The sequence below is a fragment of the Vanellus vanellus genome (genome assembly GCF_965231255.1).
Source record: "Vanellus vanellus genome assembly, chromosome: 2".
NCBI lineage: Eukaryota > Metazoa > Chordata > Aves > Charadriiformes > Charadriidae > Vanellus > Vanellus vanellus.
The window spans coordinates 72,049,744-72,063,915 of record NC_138906.1 but is presented as its reverse complement, the minus strand read 5'-3'; the positions used below and the strand labels follow the sequence as shown (position 1 = coordinate 72,063,915).

At 48.5% G+C, this 14,172-nt stretch overlaps 1 protein-coding gene across 1 annotated transcript; it reads left to right on the top strand.

Annotated features, from left to right (window-relative positions):
- Nucleotides 1–1,533: 1,533 nt before the first annotated feature.
- On the top strand, nt 1,534–12,005 carry ATXN1 (ataxin 1; the record flags this gene model as incomplete). Its single annotated transcript, XM_082499044.1, has 2 exons — nt 1,534–3,568; nt 11,475–12,005. Exons 1-2 carry the CDS (start codon nt 1,688–1,690, stop codon nt 12,003–12,005), a joined length of 2,412 nt encoding a protein of 803 aa, XP_082355170.1. The 5' UTR covers nt 1,534–1,687.
- Nucleotides 12,006–14,172: the final 2,167 nt, after the last annotated feature.

Genomic DNA, 14,172 nt, shown 5'->3' with positions numbered 1-14,172 from the left:
TATAGCCTATTTCCATCTTCTTTCACATCCACTCAATTCTTTCTGTCTCCATTTTTCTTTCATACAATGCATGCTTTTCTTGTTAGGATGCCGGTTGTGCGAGGTGCACGGTTTCTCAGCACCCTTTCTTGCATATCTTTCAAAACAGCCATAAATGCAGATGACAAGTTGTGGCTGGACAGAAGCCGGGGAAGAGTTTCACTCTTCATAAAGTTTGTTATGGGATAAGGCAAGGCAAGTTTTAGGAAGGTAGGGAGAGACTGTCAGCTCCTTTTGCTTTTTTTCAAAGCACGATGTGATTCAGTTGTGGTATTTTCCTTAGCAGATAATGAAGAGTTAGGAAGACTTTGTTGACTTTGTTGACTTTGGGTGGCTGAAGTCACCGAATTAAATGGTGCAGAGCAGAGAAAGCAACTGGTTTTCTCCAATAGCAATATTAGCCCAGTATAAAATCATGAGCTTTTACAGTGGTGGGGGCTCCTGGTTTGGATCAGGAAACCCAAACATGCTTTTCCAAGCGGTCCTAGTGAAGCATCCCCAGGGCCGAGTTTACTCAGGGTTTGGACATGGGGTTGTGGCCACAAGTGCAGTACCCATAGCCTCCGTGGTCTGGCAGTCGCTAAGAAACAGGAGGATCGGATCCCAATGGAGATGGAGATGGTCCCAGTGCCTGGCTTCAGCTGACCTGCATGTGGTGGGGAGCATCTCCCAGAGCAGAGCCCTGCCTGGGCACCGGGGTGTCAGTAGCAGAGGGAGTTCAAAGCACTGGCAGGGGGAAGCACCACACTTTAAAAACCTGGCTCAGAGCAATCTCTGGCTCTGGGCTGCTGCTGTAAACAGATCGCGTGGCCGAGGTTCATTGCCAGACTGGTAGATGAAGGGCATGTGTGCCTGTGAGGAGCTGTGTCGTGGGGGGTGGGGGTGCAGGGGCAGCTGCTGCCTCCACAGCCCTACCCAGTGTGAAGTGAAGGCACCCTGGGGGTGACTCTGGGGTTCAAGGGTTGAGGAGTGACCCGCCACCTTCCCTCCGCACCGCTAATAGCTACTTGTTGCTAACGTAAATATTTTGTGCGTGCATGTTCCTCGGGCTCCCTGCCACATTCTCATGCTTTTTAGGACACAGGAGGGTGAAGGCACCATTGTCGTTGCAGGGCAAGGAGAGGCTGGAAAAGCAAACTGGGCACCTTAAAGACATAGAGGGTTTTCCCAGAGGAAGGAGAAAGTAAGCCTTGGGAACTAAGTGGTCACCGCTAAATGTGGCAAGTTATGGCCAGAGAGTTTCTGATCTGCCTAAAGTTTTAATCATTTTCGTGATGCATTAGTAGATGTACCCAGGATTTGCGCTGCTGTTTACAGCGCAGCTGTCAACTGCTCCTTGACACAAGAGTGGCAATGCTTGACAGGTTTTGTTTTGTCCAGAGGTTTTTCTTTTACTTGCTTGCTGTTTCAGGGTGTCTGTTCATTTGTTCTTATTTCCCGGCGCTGACAGTGTCACTCCCCCCTCCCTTGCCCACCCTCTCGTTGCAGAATCCAGAGGAGCCATCGGAGAATCGTGCTCACGGGGAGATGATTCCTCATGAAGTCACTGGATCCCTTGCAGAAATCAAATGTGACTTTCCGTTTATCAGACTGAAATCAGAGCCAGCCAGACAGTGAAGCAAGCACAGTGGAGGGGGGACGGCGAAAGATGAAATCCAACCAAGAGCGGAGCAATGAATGCCTGCCACCTAAGAAGCGAGAAATCCCTGCCACCAGCCTGCCTTCGGAGGTGAAGCCGGTCTTGCCAAACGAAAACCACCGTGCGGATAACCTAGCATGGCTCCCCAGCACACCTGGCGGCCAGAGCGGCCTGGGGGGCCGGCACCGGCCTGGGGGGACGTCGTCGGTGGAGGCGGGCTTGCAGCAGGGTTTGCACAAGTCACTATCTGCAGGGCTGGACTATTCCCCACCAAGTGCACCCAGGTCCGTTCCAGCCTCCACCACTCTTCCCACGGTGTACTCACCTGCCCTCTCCCAGTCAGGGACCCCCGTTTCCCCCGTGCAGTACACGCACCTACAGCACACCTTCCAGTTTGTTGGGCCCCAGTACAGTGGATCGTACACCGGCTTCATCCCCTCGCAGCTGATTTCCCCAACGGCCAATTCTGCAACTGGTGCTGTGGCGGCGGCCACGGCTGTTGCGACCACTCCATCCCAGCGCTCCCAGCTGGAGGCTTATTCCACTTTGCTGGCCAGCATGAGCGGCTTAAGCCAGCAGGGGCACAAAGTTGAGCCACACCTGGTCAGGACACCTGGACTGATTGCTGCCGGGTCTCCTCCACCCACCCAGCAGAACCAGTACGTCCATATTTCCAGCTCTTCCCAGAGCACTGTCAGAAACGTCTCTCCTCCAACCATCCCGGTCCCCCTGCACCCCCATCAGACGGTGATCCCACACACCCTCACCCTCGGCCCTTCCTCCCAAGTGGTGGTGCAGTACACTGACTCTGGTGGCCACTTCATCACTAGGGATCCCCCCAAGAAGCCTGAGAGCAGCCGGCTGCAGGCGATGCAGGCCAAGGAGGTACTGAATGGTGAGATAGAGAAGAGCCGGAGGTATGGCATTTCACCTTCTGCCGACATGGGTCTAGTCAAAGCAGGCAATAAACCAGCTCCCCATCATTATGAGACCAGGCATGTGGTGGTCCACTCAAGCCCCGCCGAGTACGGTGCACGAGATTCCTCAGGTGTCCGAGCCTCCGTCATGGTGGTCCCCAACAGCAGCACGCCCACGGCAGACATGGAGGTGCAGCAGGTCACCAACCGCGAGACCTCTCCCTCAGCCCTCAATGACAAGGGAAGCTTGCACTTGGGAAAGCCAGCCCACCGATCTTACGCCTTGTCTCCGCAGCAGGCTCTGGGCCACGAGGGGGTGAAGGCAGTGGCCACGCTGTCCCCTCACACCGTCATTCAGACCACCCATAGCGCCTCTGAGCAACTCCCCGTTGGGCTGCCGGCAACAGCCTTCTATGCCGGGACACAGCCACCGGTGATTGGCTACCTGAGTGGCCAGCAGCAAGCCATTGGGTACCCCAGCAGCCTGCCGCAGCACCTGGTGATCCCTGGCACCCAGTCCCTGCTGATACCGGTCGGTGGCACGGATGTCGAGCCGTCAGGAGTTGCACCTGCGATCGTCACGTCGTCTCCCCAGTTTGCAGCAGTGCCTCACACGTTTGTCACCACCGCCGTCCCCAAAAGTGAGAACTTCAGTGCGGAGCCCCTCACCACCCAGCCCGCCTACCAGGCCACCATGGTACAGGCACAGATCCACCTGCCCGTGGTGCAGTCCATCGCTTCCCCCGCCACCGCACCTCCCACGCTGCCCCCCTACTTCATGAAGGGGTCAATCATTCAGCTGGCCAATGGGGAGCTGAAAAAAGTAGAGGACTTGAAAACAGAAGACTTCATACAAAGCGCGGAAATTAGCAACGACCTGAAAATAGACTCCAGCACTGTGGAGAGGATTGAAGACAGCCATAGCCCAGGCATTGCCGTGATACAGTTTGCGGTTGGGGAGCACCGAGCACAGGTAATGGCAATTCGTGGTGGGGTGCGGGGGGTGGACTGGGGCGCATGCTGTGGCCCCCCCAGGTGCAGCTTTCCTCAGCACGTCTCAGTCACTTTGGTTCTGCACAAGGTTGGTTCTTCATCGTTCACATCCATCCATGAGACTAACTCTGGTCCAAAAATCATCCCCCTCACTGAGCCAGGGGAGCCATCAGGGTCACACTGATGGTAAATGTAGTTTCTTGGATATAAAACAGGTCTTTCTTATAGCTGAAGAACCCATGGGAAGAATTAACATGATCTTCATATTTTTTGATTAAAACATAAAACAGTGTAATCAGTACGAGAGGATATATTTTGCATTTTGATAGGTGGCTTTTACCTTCCACACCAGAAAGCTCAGGTTAGATTCAGCTCAAATCCTACCCTTGAGAGATAGGTAGGGCACAAGGCAGTGAATTTCCATGGCTTGAAAACTTGGAGCTGCCTGGGAATGGCTCCATCACTTACGTAAGTTACTGAAACGCAGTACGGAGTTTTACTGAGGCTTCGGTTGCGGGTGGTTTAAGCATGGCACAGCTCACGTAAACTGTGTGTTCAAGGGAAATTTGGAAAGAAAAAACATCTAGGTGGCTGGGCAGGCTGCACTTCTGACCTTTGTTTCTCGGTAGTTCGCAGTGTAGGAAGAAACTCTTTAACTTTCCAAAGGTATTTTTAGGTTGAGAATGAGTCCATACCAATCATAAGGCATTATCCTGATGGTGTCCGTTTTCTGAGCAATTTAGATTCTGCTGTGTTGAGGCTGGAGCAGACCAGATATACTGGATAACATTTTGCTTCCTAGAGGTACTAATTTTAAATATTCTTGTTGCAAATCTTTTTGGTGCGGTTTGAGTGCTGTGAACTGCAGCACCTGCAAACCTGGTGCTGCACCCTCAGCACTGGAGAACCAGAATGAGAGAGAGGGAAAGAGGAGCTGGATGTGGACACATAGTAAAGCACCTCAGGCTGACAGTTTGGAGAAGAAAAACAAACAGTGACTATGCCGAGGAGCAGATTACACAAAAAAGTTCTTACAGTCGCAGCAGTCTGTGGCCTGTCCTTCCCCAATGGTGCATACCTGGTAAATTGCTACATACGACATGTCAAACGTGTCAAATTTCTTATGTCAAACGTGCAGATTCTCTGTGTGGTTTTGTTCATGTATGTGCCTGCATCTGCACAGCTGATAGAAGTTGGGCCTCTGGTGCTTTCAGTATAAAGACCCAATTTTTTCCCCACCGCCTAACTGTATTTTGGCGCATCTCAGGCTTTGTGATGAGAGGAGCCATCCTTGGATCAGGACCAGTTACTATAATTTGCCCCGCTGCCTTGAATAATGAGATTTCAAAAGTAGCAATCTCCCACGTGCAATTTTCATCTTGCTCTCGTTTCTCTCCCTGCAGCCAGGCCACCGGTCTCTGCACCAGCAGAAGAGGTACAAATTAGCAGGTAGCATTTGTGTCATGTCTCGTTTGCAGATCTGTCAACGCAGGCGATGTGTTGTAGTCCTGGGCGCCCGGAGGAGCGCCTTTGCAGGGGGTGGAGTGCCATCCTCTGGCAGAAAGGAAGCCGAGTCTGAGGCTGTAAAAATCCGGGGCCAGGCACACGGGTCTCACCCAGCAAAGTGTCACCTTACGGAGAAGCCTATCAGGAGCGGGCTGACATCATCGCTGCTGAAATACTCCCCAGCTGTGTTTCCCACCAGGGATGTTTCCAGAATGGAGGGCGAGTCACGTAGAGATATGATTAGAAACGGGGGTTTAATTTAGGTTTCCTGCAGATTCCAGGACTTGGGTCTCTTCCCAGATCAGCTGTGTCCCTGCATAGCGGGGACGGCTCTGCCGGTTTTCCCTTGCCTGGGTTGAGAGAGAGAGAGAGAGAGATCGTTTCTACGTGCTTGAAGTCTCCGGTGACCTCACCTCAGCCCGACGTGGCTATATGAAAGCATTTAGCCTTATTAGCGGCATGCGGCAGTCATTACTCGTTAGAAAATTGCCTGCATGAAGAGGGCTTAGTCTTCTCGTTGAAGGAACAGTATTTAGTCGCGCTGCTTTGAGCAGTGACACTGTGGTGCTGCTGCACTTAAATATATCTTGACTCCGGAGTACAGTGGGGATGTATCTGTGTGTGTAGTGCAGCTTCCCAAAGTATTTTATTACAATTAAGTTTCAGTTGCTTACATCTGGAAGGAGGGGGCTTTTCAAATGGTGTTATCAAGGGAGTGTAAGTTGTAAAGATTAAGTGCCATACAAAAATAGCATTGTTATCTGTTGTGAGATAGCCGTTGTGAGACGGCTCACTCAGGTACTCCTCCCAGGGATCTCTGGGAAGTCATTACAATATTGATGAATTCGTATTTTCAGACTCTGTGCAAACATTAGCTAGTTTTCTCACCAATTGAGGGACAGAGGTAGGAGATTATTTTTAGCTGAGCATATACAACTGTAATGTAAATAGGAAGGCACCATGCAGCTGCTATTGTATCGTATCAGCACAAGCCCACAGCAGCCCCTCCCTAGCACAGCACTTACGCAGAAAGAGGTCATCCTCCCTCCTTTCCCTGTCTTCCAATCACCTGGCAAATCCAATCCTCTTCCAGGTATGGAAATCTAGAGGAAAATTAACCCACCTCAAGCTACGTGCCTTTGCAGTGGAATAACTGGCCTTAGCCCTGGAGAAATTCTAGGTTACAATTTCACAGCATTAGCAAGAAGTCAAGGGCAACGAAGCTGGTGGAGGGTCTTGAGAATAAGTCTTATGAGGAGCAGCTGAGGGACTTGGGGTTGTTTAGTCTGAAGAAAAGGAGGCTGAGGGGAGACCTTATTGCTCTCTACAACTACCTGAAAGGAGGTTGTAGCGAGGGGGGCGTTGGTCTCTTCTCCCAAGTTACAACCGATAGGACAAGCGGAAATGGCGTCAAGTTGTGCCAGGGGAGGTTTAGGTTAGACATTAGGAAAAACATCTACACTGAAAGGGTTATCAAAGACTGGAACAGGCTGCCCAGGGAAGTGGTTGAATAGCCATCCTTGGATGTATTTAAAAGCCATCTAGATATGGTGCTCAGGGACATGGTTTAGAAGTGGGCCTGGTAGAGTTAGATAACGGTTGGACTTGATGATCTTAAAGGTCTTTTCCAGCCATAACAGCTCTATGATTCTAAGTATCAACTGGACCAGAACCCCCAGTCCAGCTGTTATTCCTCTGCATTCAAGTTGCCTAAAAGAAAAGACCTATGGATCTGCATCTCTTTGTAATTCCACATATTATTCTTGTAATAACACTTTCATCATTGATACCTGTCCTTTCTTTTGCTGCCAGGAACAAGTGGAAGCCAGTAATTCACCTCCATTGAGGTTAAGGTCAAAACACACAGGAGATGCAAAATAAGTTCTGTGAAATGGCTGCTTTCATCCCTGCATTTCAGTTCCTAATCATTCCTAAAGTATAGCTTAAAAAGAAAAGACGAACATACAGTTCTTAATTTTCCTTTTTTTATAAAAAACAGAATCATAGACACTAGAGATGGAAAAGGCCCGTTAGAGCATCTAGTTAGTAGTCCTAACTAGTGTAGTTTAGTGTGTATTTTTTTAGACCATCATCTAGTTTAGTCTCTGCACACACACAAACCAGTTACTTTTTCTTTTACTCTGCGTTCTCCTTTTAATTCTCTTTGGTACCATAACAGCCACAGAAAGAGAGATGTTGACTCAGTTTGCTGCTGCAGATGGAGATCTCTCTCAGCCTTCCTCTCCATGTCTGTGTCCCCTGGTCACAGGGGCTGTATGTCCTTGTTCCTCTGAGTGACGGGGTGGCTGTGGTCTGGTTTTGGATGCGTGTTGTTGAATTCTGGGAGTGCAGCAGATAAGAGCTCATGTAACAAACTCAGCAGCCCGTGGTCTCTTGAACAGAGGTGGCTTCTCTTGAGAAATGGTGGGACCAGGTGGCTGTGGAGAACAGTAGCTCCTAACATTCAAGCCCTGGGTGTGTTTGTTCTAATAACAGTGTACTGAAGCTGGGCTGATGCAGCCCTGGGGGGATGCCCACCCAGACCACTTGTTGTGCCAGGTAATCCCCATGGCACGAGGTGCGGCCTACAGCCCTGTAAGTCTCTGAAAGGAAATCCACTCTTGTGAAGGCAGGTGTTGTTCGAGGTGGTGGGAACATTAGGAGTCCCAAAGTCTCTGAGCAGGGAGGTCACGTGGGAGCATGGCACTGCAGAGACTTCTCTCTGCGAGAAGGAGAGCTTCTCTTCCATAAATCCACCCAGTTGTTTTCTGGACCCAAGGAGTCTCTCGGCACCCACAGCAAGACCTTCAGTGGAGAGCTCCACCACTTAATTGCACATTGCTTCCACAACTGCTTCCTTCTCTTTGTTTCCAGCCTGCCACTCCTAGTTTCATCACATTTTAATAATACCAGGGAGAAAAGCACTTAATTGGAAAATGTATGTTTGTGTTTATCGAAATACAGTTCACACAAACCACTTTTATTGGGCACCTTTTGCTTTAGTGCTTGTTACCCTGGTTGCAGCAGCGAGCCCCATGAGTAAAGTTGCTGTGTTTCTCAATGATGGGAAAGGTATTTCCTGGGTATCAGATTTTCCAGCACCTCTCACCCATGTTCCAGCTCCAGCCAGGGTTCCCTGAGCAGTCTGAATTGCCTGTCTTACGTACCAAGTTTGGCTGAGGAATAAAATTATAAAGGATTATAGAATATTGCAGACACTCAACGGCTGCACTGAAGAATTTGGGATGTTTTCACTAGTCAGTCTTAAAATTAGAAATATAAATGTAACTTTCAGTGGAGCCTTGGTGTGCTTGAAGAGGGACCAGCATTGTGTTTTCTTGCTTTATTGTCTTAGTAGTTGGAAAACAAGTTCCAAAATTCTTCCTCTCCTACAATAATAATTAAAAATTATTGGGGGAGAGAGCTTTTAAAATTAATTTTTTGTGTTTTAATGCAGTGGTCAGAAGAAATTCATGTGGTGGTGTTTTTAGTGAACTTTCACACTTAAAAGGTCTTTCAGTACTGTTGCTTGTAGAGAATGGTTACTATAAATCCCAAGTTAGCTGAATCCAGCTAAAACAGGGCTTGATAATCCATGAGGAAACCCATTTCAAATCAATAGCGGTACACGCACACTGTGACTGAATCATGGAAATTCTAGCATTTCACCGTCTTTATTATTCCGTGTTATTCATGATCACCACTACCGGTTCTGGGATTTGTTTCAGTGACTGACAGTTCAGGCAAGTATTTTGGATGCCATGTTAAAAAAAAAAAAAGTATAATGTGATGGAAGCATGTTCACATCAAGAGGAGCTTGTGTGTCAGTGAGGATGATGCACACAAGCATGTATGATTCCCACAGATGCAAATAGCTTTTGACAAGGATGGGAAAGTATAAAAAAGAAAGAAAAAAATATGGCAGGCAGGAAGGAAGGAAGAGGAGAGACATAGCAATATAAAGGAGAAAGCTGTGTCCACCAGATTACCCATGCCTGGAGAGAAGCCTACAGCTCTGTGTAGGCAGCAGTTTCCATTTAAGTCCATGGGAGATACTGGATGTTCACTACTTCTCCCAGTCAGACCCCTTACTGAGATGTATATGTATGGAATAGGATCCCAGACTCTGGGCAAATTTTTCTGCAAATCCTGGCGCTGGAGTTTTTCTATCCAATGACATGGAGGGATGGGACTTTCATGGTTACCTCACCTCACTGACTCCATAGTTCAGAGCATAAACCAGGTGAGAGTCAGGTCCCTTTACACTATTGCAATGTTGTGTAGTTGACTGTTGGCAGACAGTTCTGGCCAGAAGAGGTTTAATATGACGGAAATTGATGTAGTGGAGGGTGTCTTGTGCCTCTAAACTGCTCCTTTTGAAATTCCTTGTGCAGTGGCTTACTATGTTGGGCCAGTGGAGTGGCAGGTTAATACATGCAGTGTTAGTTGTTGGCCTAGTTGCAGAAGTACGTAGCATGCATTTATAGACTTTGTAATTTTTTTTTTTTCCAGCGGAATCAACTGTCTCATAAACAGCATTTGACTGCCAGTGCATGGCATGTGCTTAACCAGGCGGCGGCACAGTTGGCATCTGATGGGAGTCTTTGATTTCCACGTTCTGGAGCCTCTGTCTCTGAGCTGTGGTATATCCCTGATCGAGTCTTCCTGCCCAAAGGGGATGTGGAGATGGTGGGCTGTGAGGGGAGCTACCTCGGGCCCTGCTTGCAGGGAGGGCGCCTCTGAAGCTAAGCAGTGCTAGCAGGGAAGCAGCAGGGCTGCTGGGTGCCATACTGTCATTGAGTCCAAGCTCTTCCTTGAGACAGGCCGTGCAACCTCATCCTAAGGTTCACGCTTAATATTATGAACAAACGTGCCTGAACACTGGAGTGCAATGTGCATCTCAAACAGCTTTTATTCCTTAGTGTTGAAATCTGTTGTTAATGATACAAAGCCATGCTTGGTATGACAGTGTTACTCGCTCCCAAGAGTGAGAGGTAGTTTTGAAAGCCTGCTATGATGTTCCTTTCAAGTGAGTCCGTGCTCCTGGAGGGGGAAGGCTCTCCAGGCAGCTGGTATGCTCTGTGCCTGCTGAATGGCTCAGAAATAAGACGAGCATGTGGATTCAGGTGTTCTCCTGCCCTTGACCCCCTACCAAATAGGGGTTACACCATCAGAGCAGGATCCTGCTCCCCATACCCGAGAGGAGCTCCAGAGGACATGGGGACTTTGGGAGCAGAGCAGTGGATGTCTAACTTCAGCCTAAGCCACCCTCTTAGAGTTGCAGACCTCATTGGTGTTGCACACAGCAAGTTAAAGATGTGTGCCAAATTTTTAAAAAGTAGTAGTCAGAATTTCCTGGGTTGTGAATCACATGAGCCCGCATCAAGCGTTTGAGCCTGCAGACACAGCACCGTGCAGTGAGCACTGGACTGCTGACACGTGCAAAGATAAGCGGGTGTCGAGGTGCTTTATCATGGTGGGACCTCAAGGCCAAGCATTTGCAAGGTCAAGGAGCAGTGGGCACCTGTTGCTGGTCTGTTCTCCCAGCTATGGCAGCTCCCTCTAAGATGGTTAGGATTCATAACCAGATGTGGTTTTAAAGTGGGGTGAAGTGGGGGGGAAAGGGGACACTGTGCAGAAAAGGAGACCCAGTGCAAGGACTGCAGGAGGAGAAGGAGGAGGAGGACAGATGATCCTCTCCCTGAGGGAGTGCAGGAGGAGAACTCAGCTGCAGAGTGGGAGAGCAGGTGTGAGAAGGGAAGAATCTGGACTGGTAACAGGACTGCTGGGGAAGGCAGGTTCATGCTCACTGCATGACTACATGGCTACAACTCTATACGTACTCGTGGCCTTCCCCTGTTGATCAGCATTCCTTCAGCCGTTTGACGCTGGTAAGTATACGCTTTTTGGGGCAGAGGCGAGGATGACGTTCCTGTGGTCATTTAGGAAATTGTGTGTCAGAACTGAGAGCTTCCCTTGAGCTGTTCTCTGGTTGAAAAGTGTCTTTAGATGTGGATGACAGGCTCTAGGTACCACAAGGGGATGGCAGGGAATGCAGTTTGCCAGTTCGCCAAATGCCTCTTATGCCTCTCTGAGCAGCTGGATAAAGGTAAAGCTTGGTTCCCACTGAGGTCTTGGGCTAAGAAATGCTGAGCTCAGAGAAACCGTTAACACCCATGTGACAAGAATAGGCACGAAGTCTGGTGGTTGATGTGCTGATTTTGCAGAAACTGACCAGCACTTTTGAATTTCAGCTTCATCCCTCTCGCCCGCGGTAAGCGCCGCCTGCCATGCACATGCGTGAGGGCACATGGGTGATCTCACGCTCTCCCCTCTCTCTCCCTCTGTCTCTCTCTCTGTTGTCCCCTCTCTTTCTGCAGGTCAGCGTGGAAGTCTTGGTAGAATACCCTTTTTTTGTATTTGGACAAGGCTGGTCATCCTGCTGCCCCGAGAGAACCAGCCAGCTCTTTGATTTGCCATGCTCCAAACTCTCGGTGGGGGACGTCTGCATATCGCTCACGCTCAAGAACCTGAAGAATGGCTCTATTAAAAAGGGCCAGCCCATGGACTCAGCTAGTATCTTGCTGAAGCATTCAAAGAATGACAGTCTAGCTGGAAGTAGACACAGGTATGCAGAGCAGGAAAACGGGATTAATCAGGGAAGCGCACAGATGTTAGCTGAGAACGGTGAACTGAAGTTTCCGGACAAAATAGGATTGCCTGCAGCACCTTTGCTCACCAAAACAGAACCCAGCAAGCCCCCAGCAACGAGGAAGAGGAGGTGGTCAGCCCCCGAAACACGAAAACTAGAGAAATCAGAAGAGGAGCCACCTTTGACTCTTCCCAAGCCTTCTTTTATTCCTCAGGAGGTTAAGATTTGCATTGAAGGTCGATCCAACGTAGGAAAGTAAAAGTTGTTTGGGGAAAGGAAATTAGGCTATCCCTTGTCATTTTTATCCAGATTACTGTACTGTAGACTAAATAACCCAGTATTTACATGTTATCATCTTATTTTAGGTTTATGTTATAACCTTGTTGTTATAGTTGCAGCTGGTATTATGCAGGAGACTGGTGCATATGTTTTTCCACAAGTGTTTTGTCAGTGACTAGGTTTATCGAGAGCTACGGAAGGGGCAGTACCTGCTTCACACACCCTTAGTGGAAATGAATGTGTTGTCATGGCTCCTGTTTTCTAACACCTCGTGTAGGACAGGGTCCAGCTGTGATTTTGTTTTCTTTTCGTCCTCGTGTTTTTGTTTTTGTTTTGTTGTTTTGGTTCCTGTTCTAGGTTGGTTTTTTTTTTGGGGGGGGGGGGGGGGGGGAGGTGAGGAGAAGGGAACTGTAGCAGAGGTGTGTGTCACACGTGGGCTGCGTGCGTGCGTGCGTGTGTGTGTGTGTGTGTGTGCACGCCAGTCCCGAGGAGGGACTGCGGCTCTGTGGCGGGTTGGTGAAGAGGTTTCCTCACCCCAGGTGGATACTGAGGACACAACCCATGGGTGTTACTGAAAAGGATCGGACAGTCTCGTGACGTTTTCAACAGCAAGCCAACTCTTACTCAAGGCTCTACTATATATATATATATATATATATTTGTGTGTGTGTATATGTATATATATATTTTTTCCCCCCATGGGGTCTGACTGCACTGATTTTTATTCCTAAAGCAACTGCCACACCAACATTTCCTTTCTGCTTGCTAGTGCAGTTCCATTGCCCGGAGTCAGCAGATGGGGAGGCTGTACGGACTCTTGCACTGGTCGCCCTGCAAGGTTCTCCTTCACGGCGGTGGGGTGGGTGGGTGCATGTGTGCGTGTGGCGTGGGTGTGCGTGGGTGTGCGCGAGGAGGCCTCCAGCTCCGTGGATGCGCCTGGCTCAGGCTCACTCCTGTTTCTGTGCAGTGTTAGACAAATCGACCGGGTTATGCCATTGACATTTGCTTCCACAAGGTAGACGCATACTGCCCCTTTGAGATCACAGGCATCCATTGTTTGCAGTTAGGTTGCAAACCTTTGTCTTTAACTCTAGTACTGTTTTTAGTTCATGATTATGGACAACTGGTGCCACTTTTTTCAAATTTCGGTGTGACACAGGAATCCGCTGTTGAAGATGAACCTAGAATGTCTTTAAGCACTTAAAATGCTGTTCACACTTTATTGCTGAGCATCCTGGTCTAACACTCAGTACGTACTGTATCTCACTTTAATCTGCTCGGAAAGCAACAACAACAGACAAACAAATCTCTTCAACACTGTAACTACATGCAACTATGTAAAGTTTTCTCACAGGCAAGATGCTGAAAGTTTTAATGTGGTTTCAAAGGGATGAATGTGAATTATTGAACTAGTATGTGACAGTCATTGTCCACAAAGGACTACTTAATAGGAGGCACTTTTTAAACTTTAATGCTTGAGAAAGAGTTAAAGGCATATGCGAGCTGACAGATAATAAAAAAAAATAAGAGAAAGGAAAAAGGAAAGAGAAAAAAAAATCATTGTCCAGTGTTTTTGAAAAAGATGGACTTTAAAGAATCTTGCAATTTGCACATCTTGAGTTTATCATTTATGTGGTATTCCTGCAGTTTTTACCTAATAATGTTGTGGGTTGGGGGGGGGATCTGAAAGAGCATAAACAAATGTAGCAATTACTCACTAACCTGCCTACGCTCTAGGCCATTTCATAGGGTTACGTTCCTTTCCAAGTTCATTTTTGGTCTTTCTACCATATCTGCCACACAGAACCAGGTCCTACCGGGACAGCTCTGAGAATTTTTCTTCAGACTTGCTGAGAGAGTTTTCCACAAGAAACATTTCTGTACGTAAGCAAGGTGTTTGTTTGTTTTGAAAACAAACCTATTGTTATTTTATTATTATTATTATTATTTGTTATTTTAATTGCATCCTTTTCCATTGGAAAGGCGAGATTTCAAGAGTTTGGTACAAACCGGGGGGGGGGAGGGGGGATTCACACCGTTCAGTCTTTTCTTTCCCCAGGTAGGGCCGGATCCTTTGGGGTGCTGTGCACCCATCCTCCCGCACAAGCCTCGGGGGGTGCAGGTATGAAGTACTCGGGGGCTGAGCG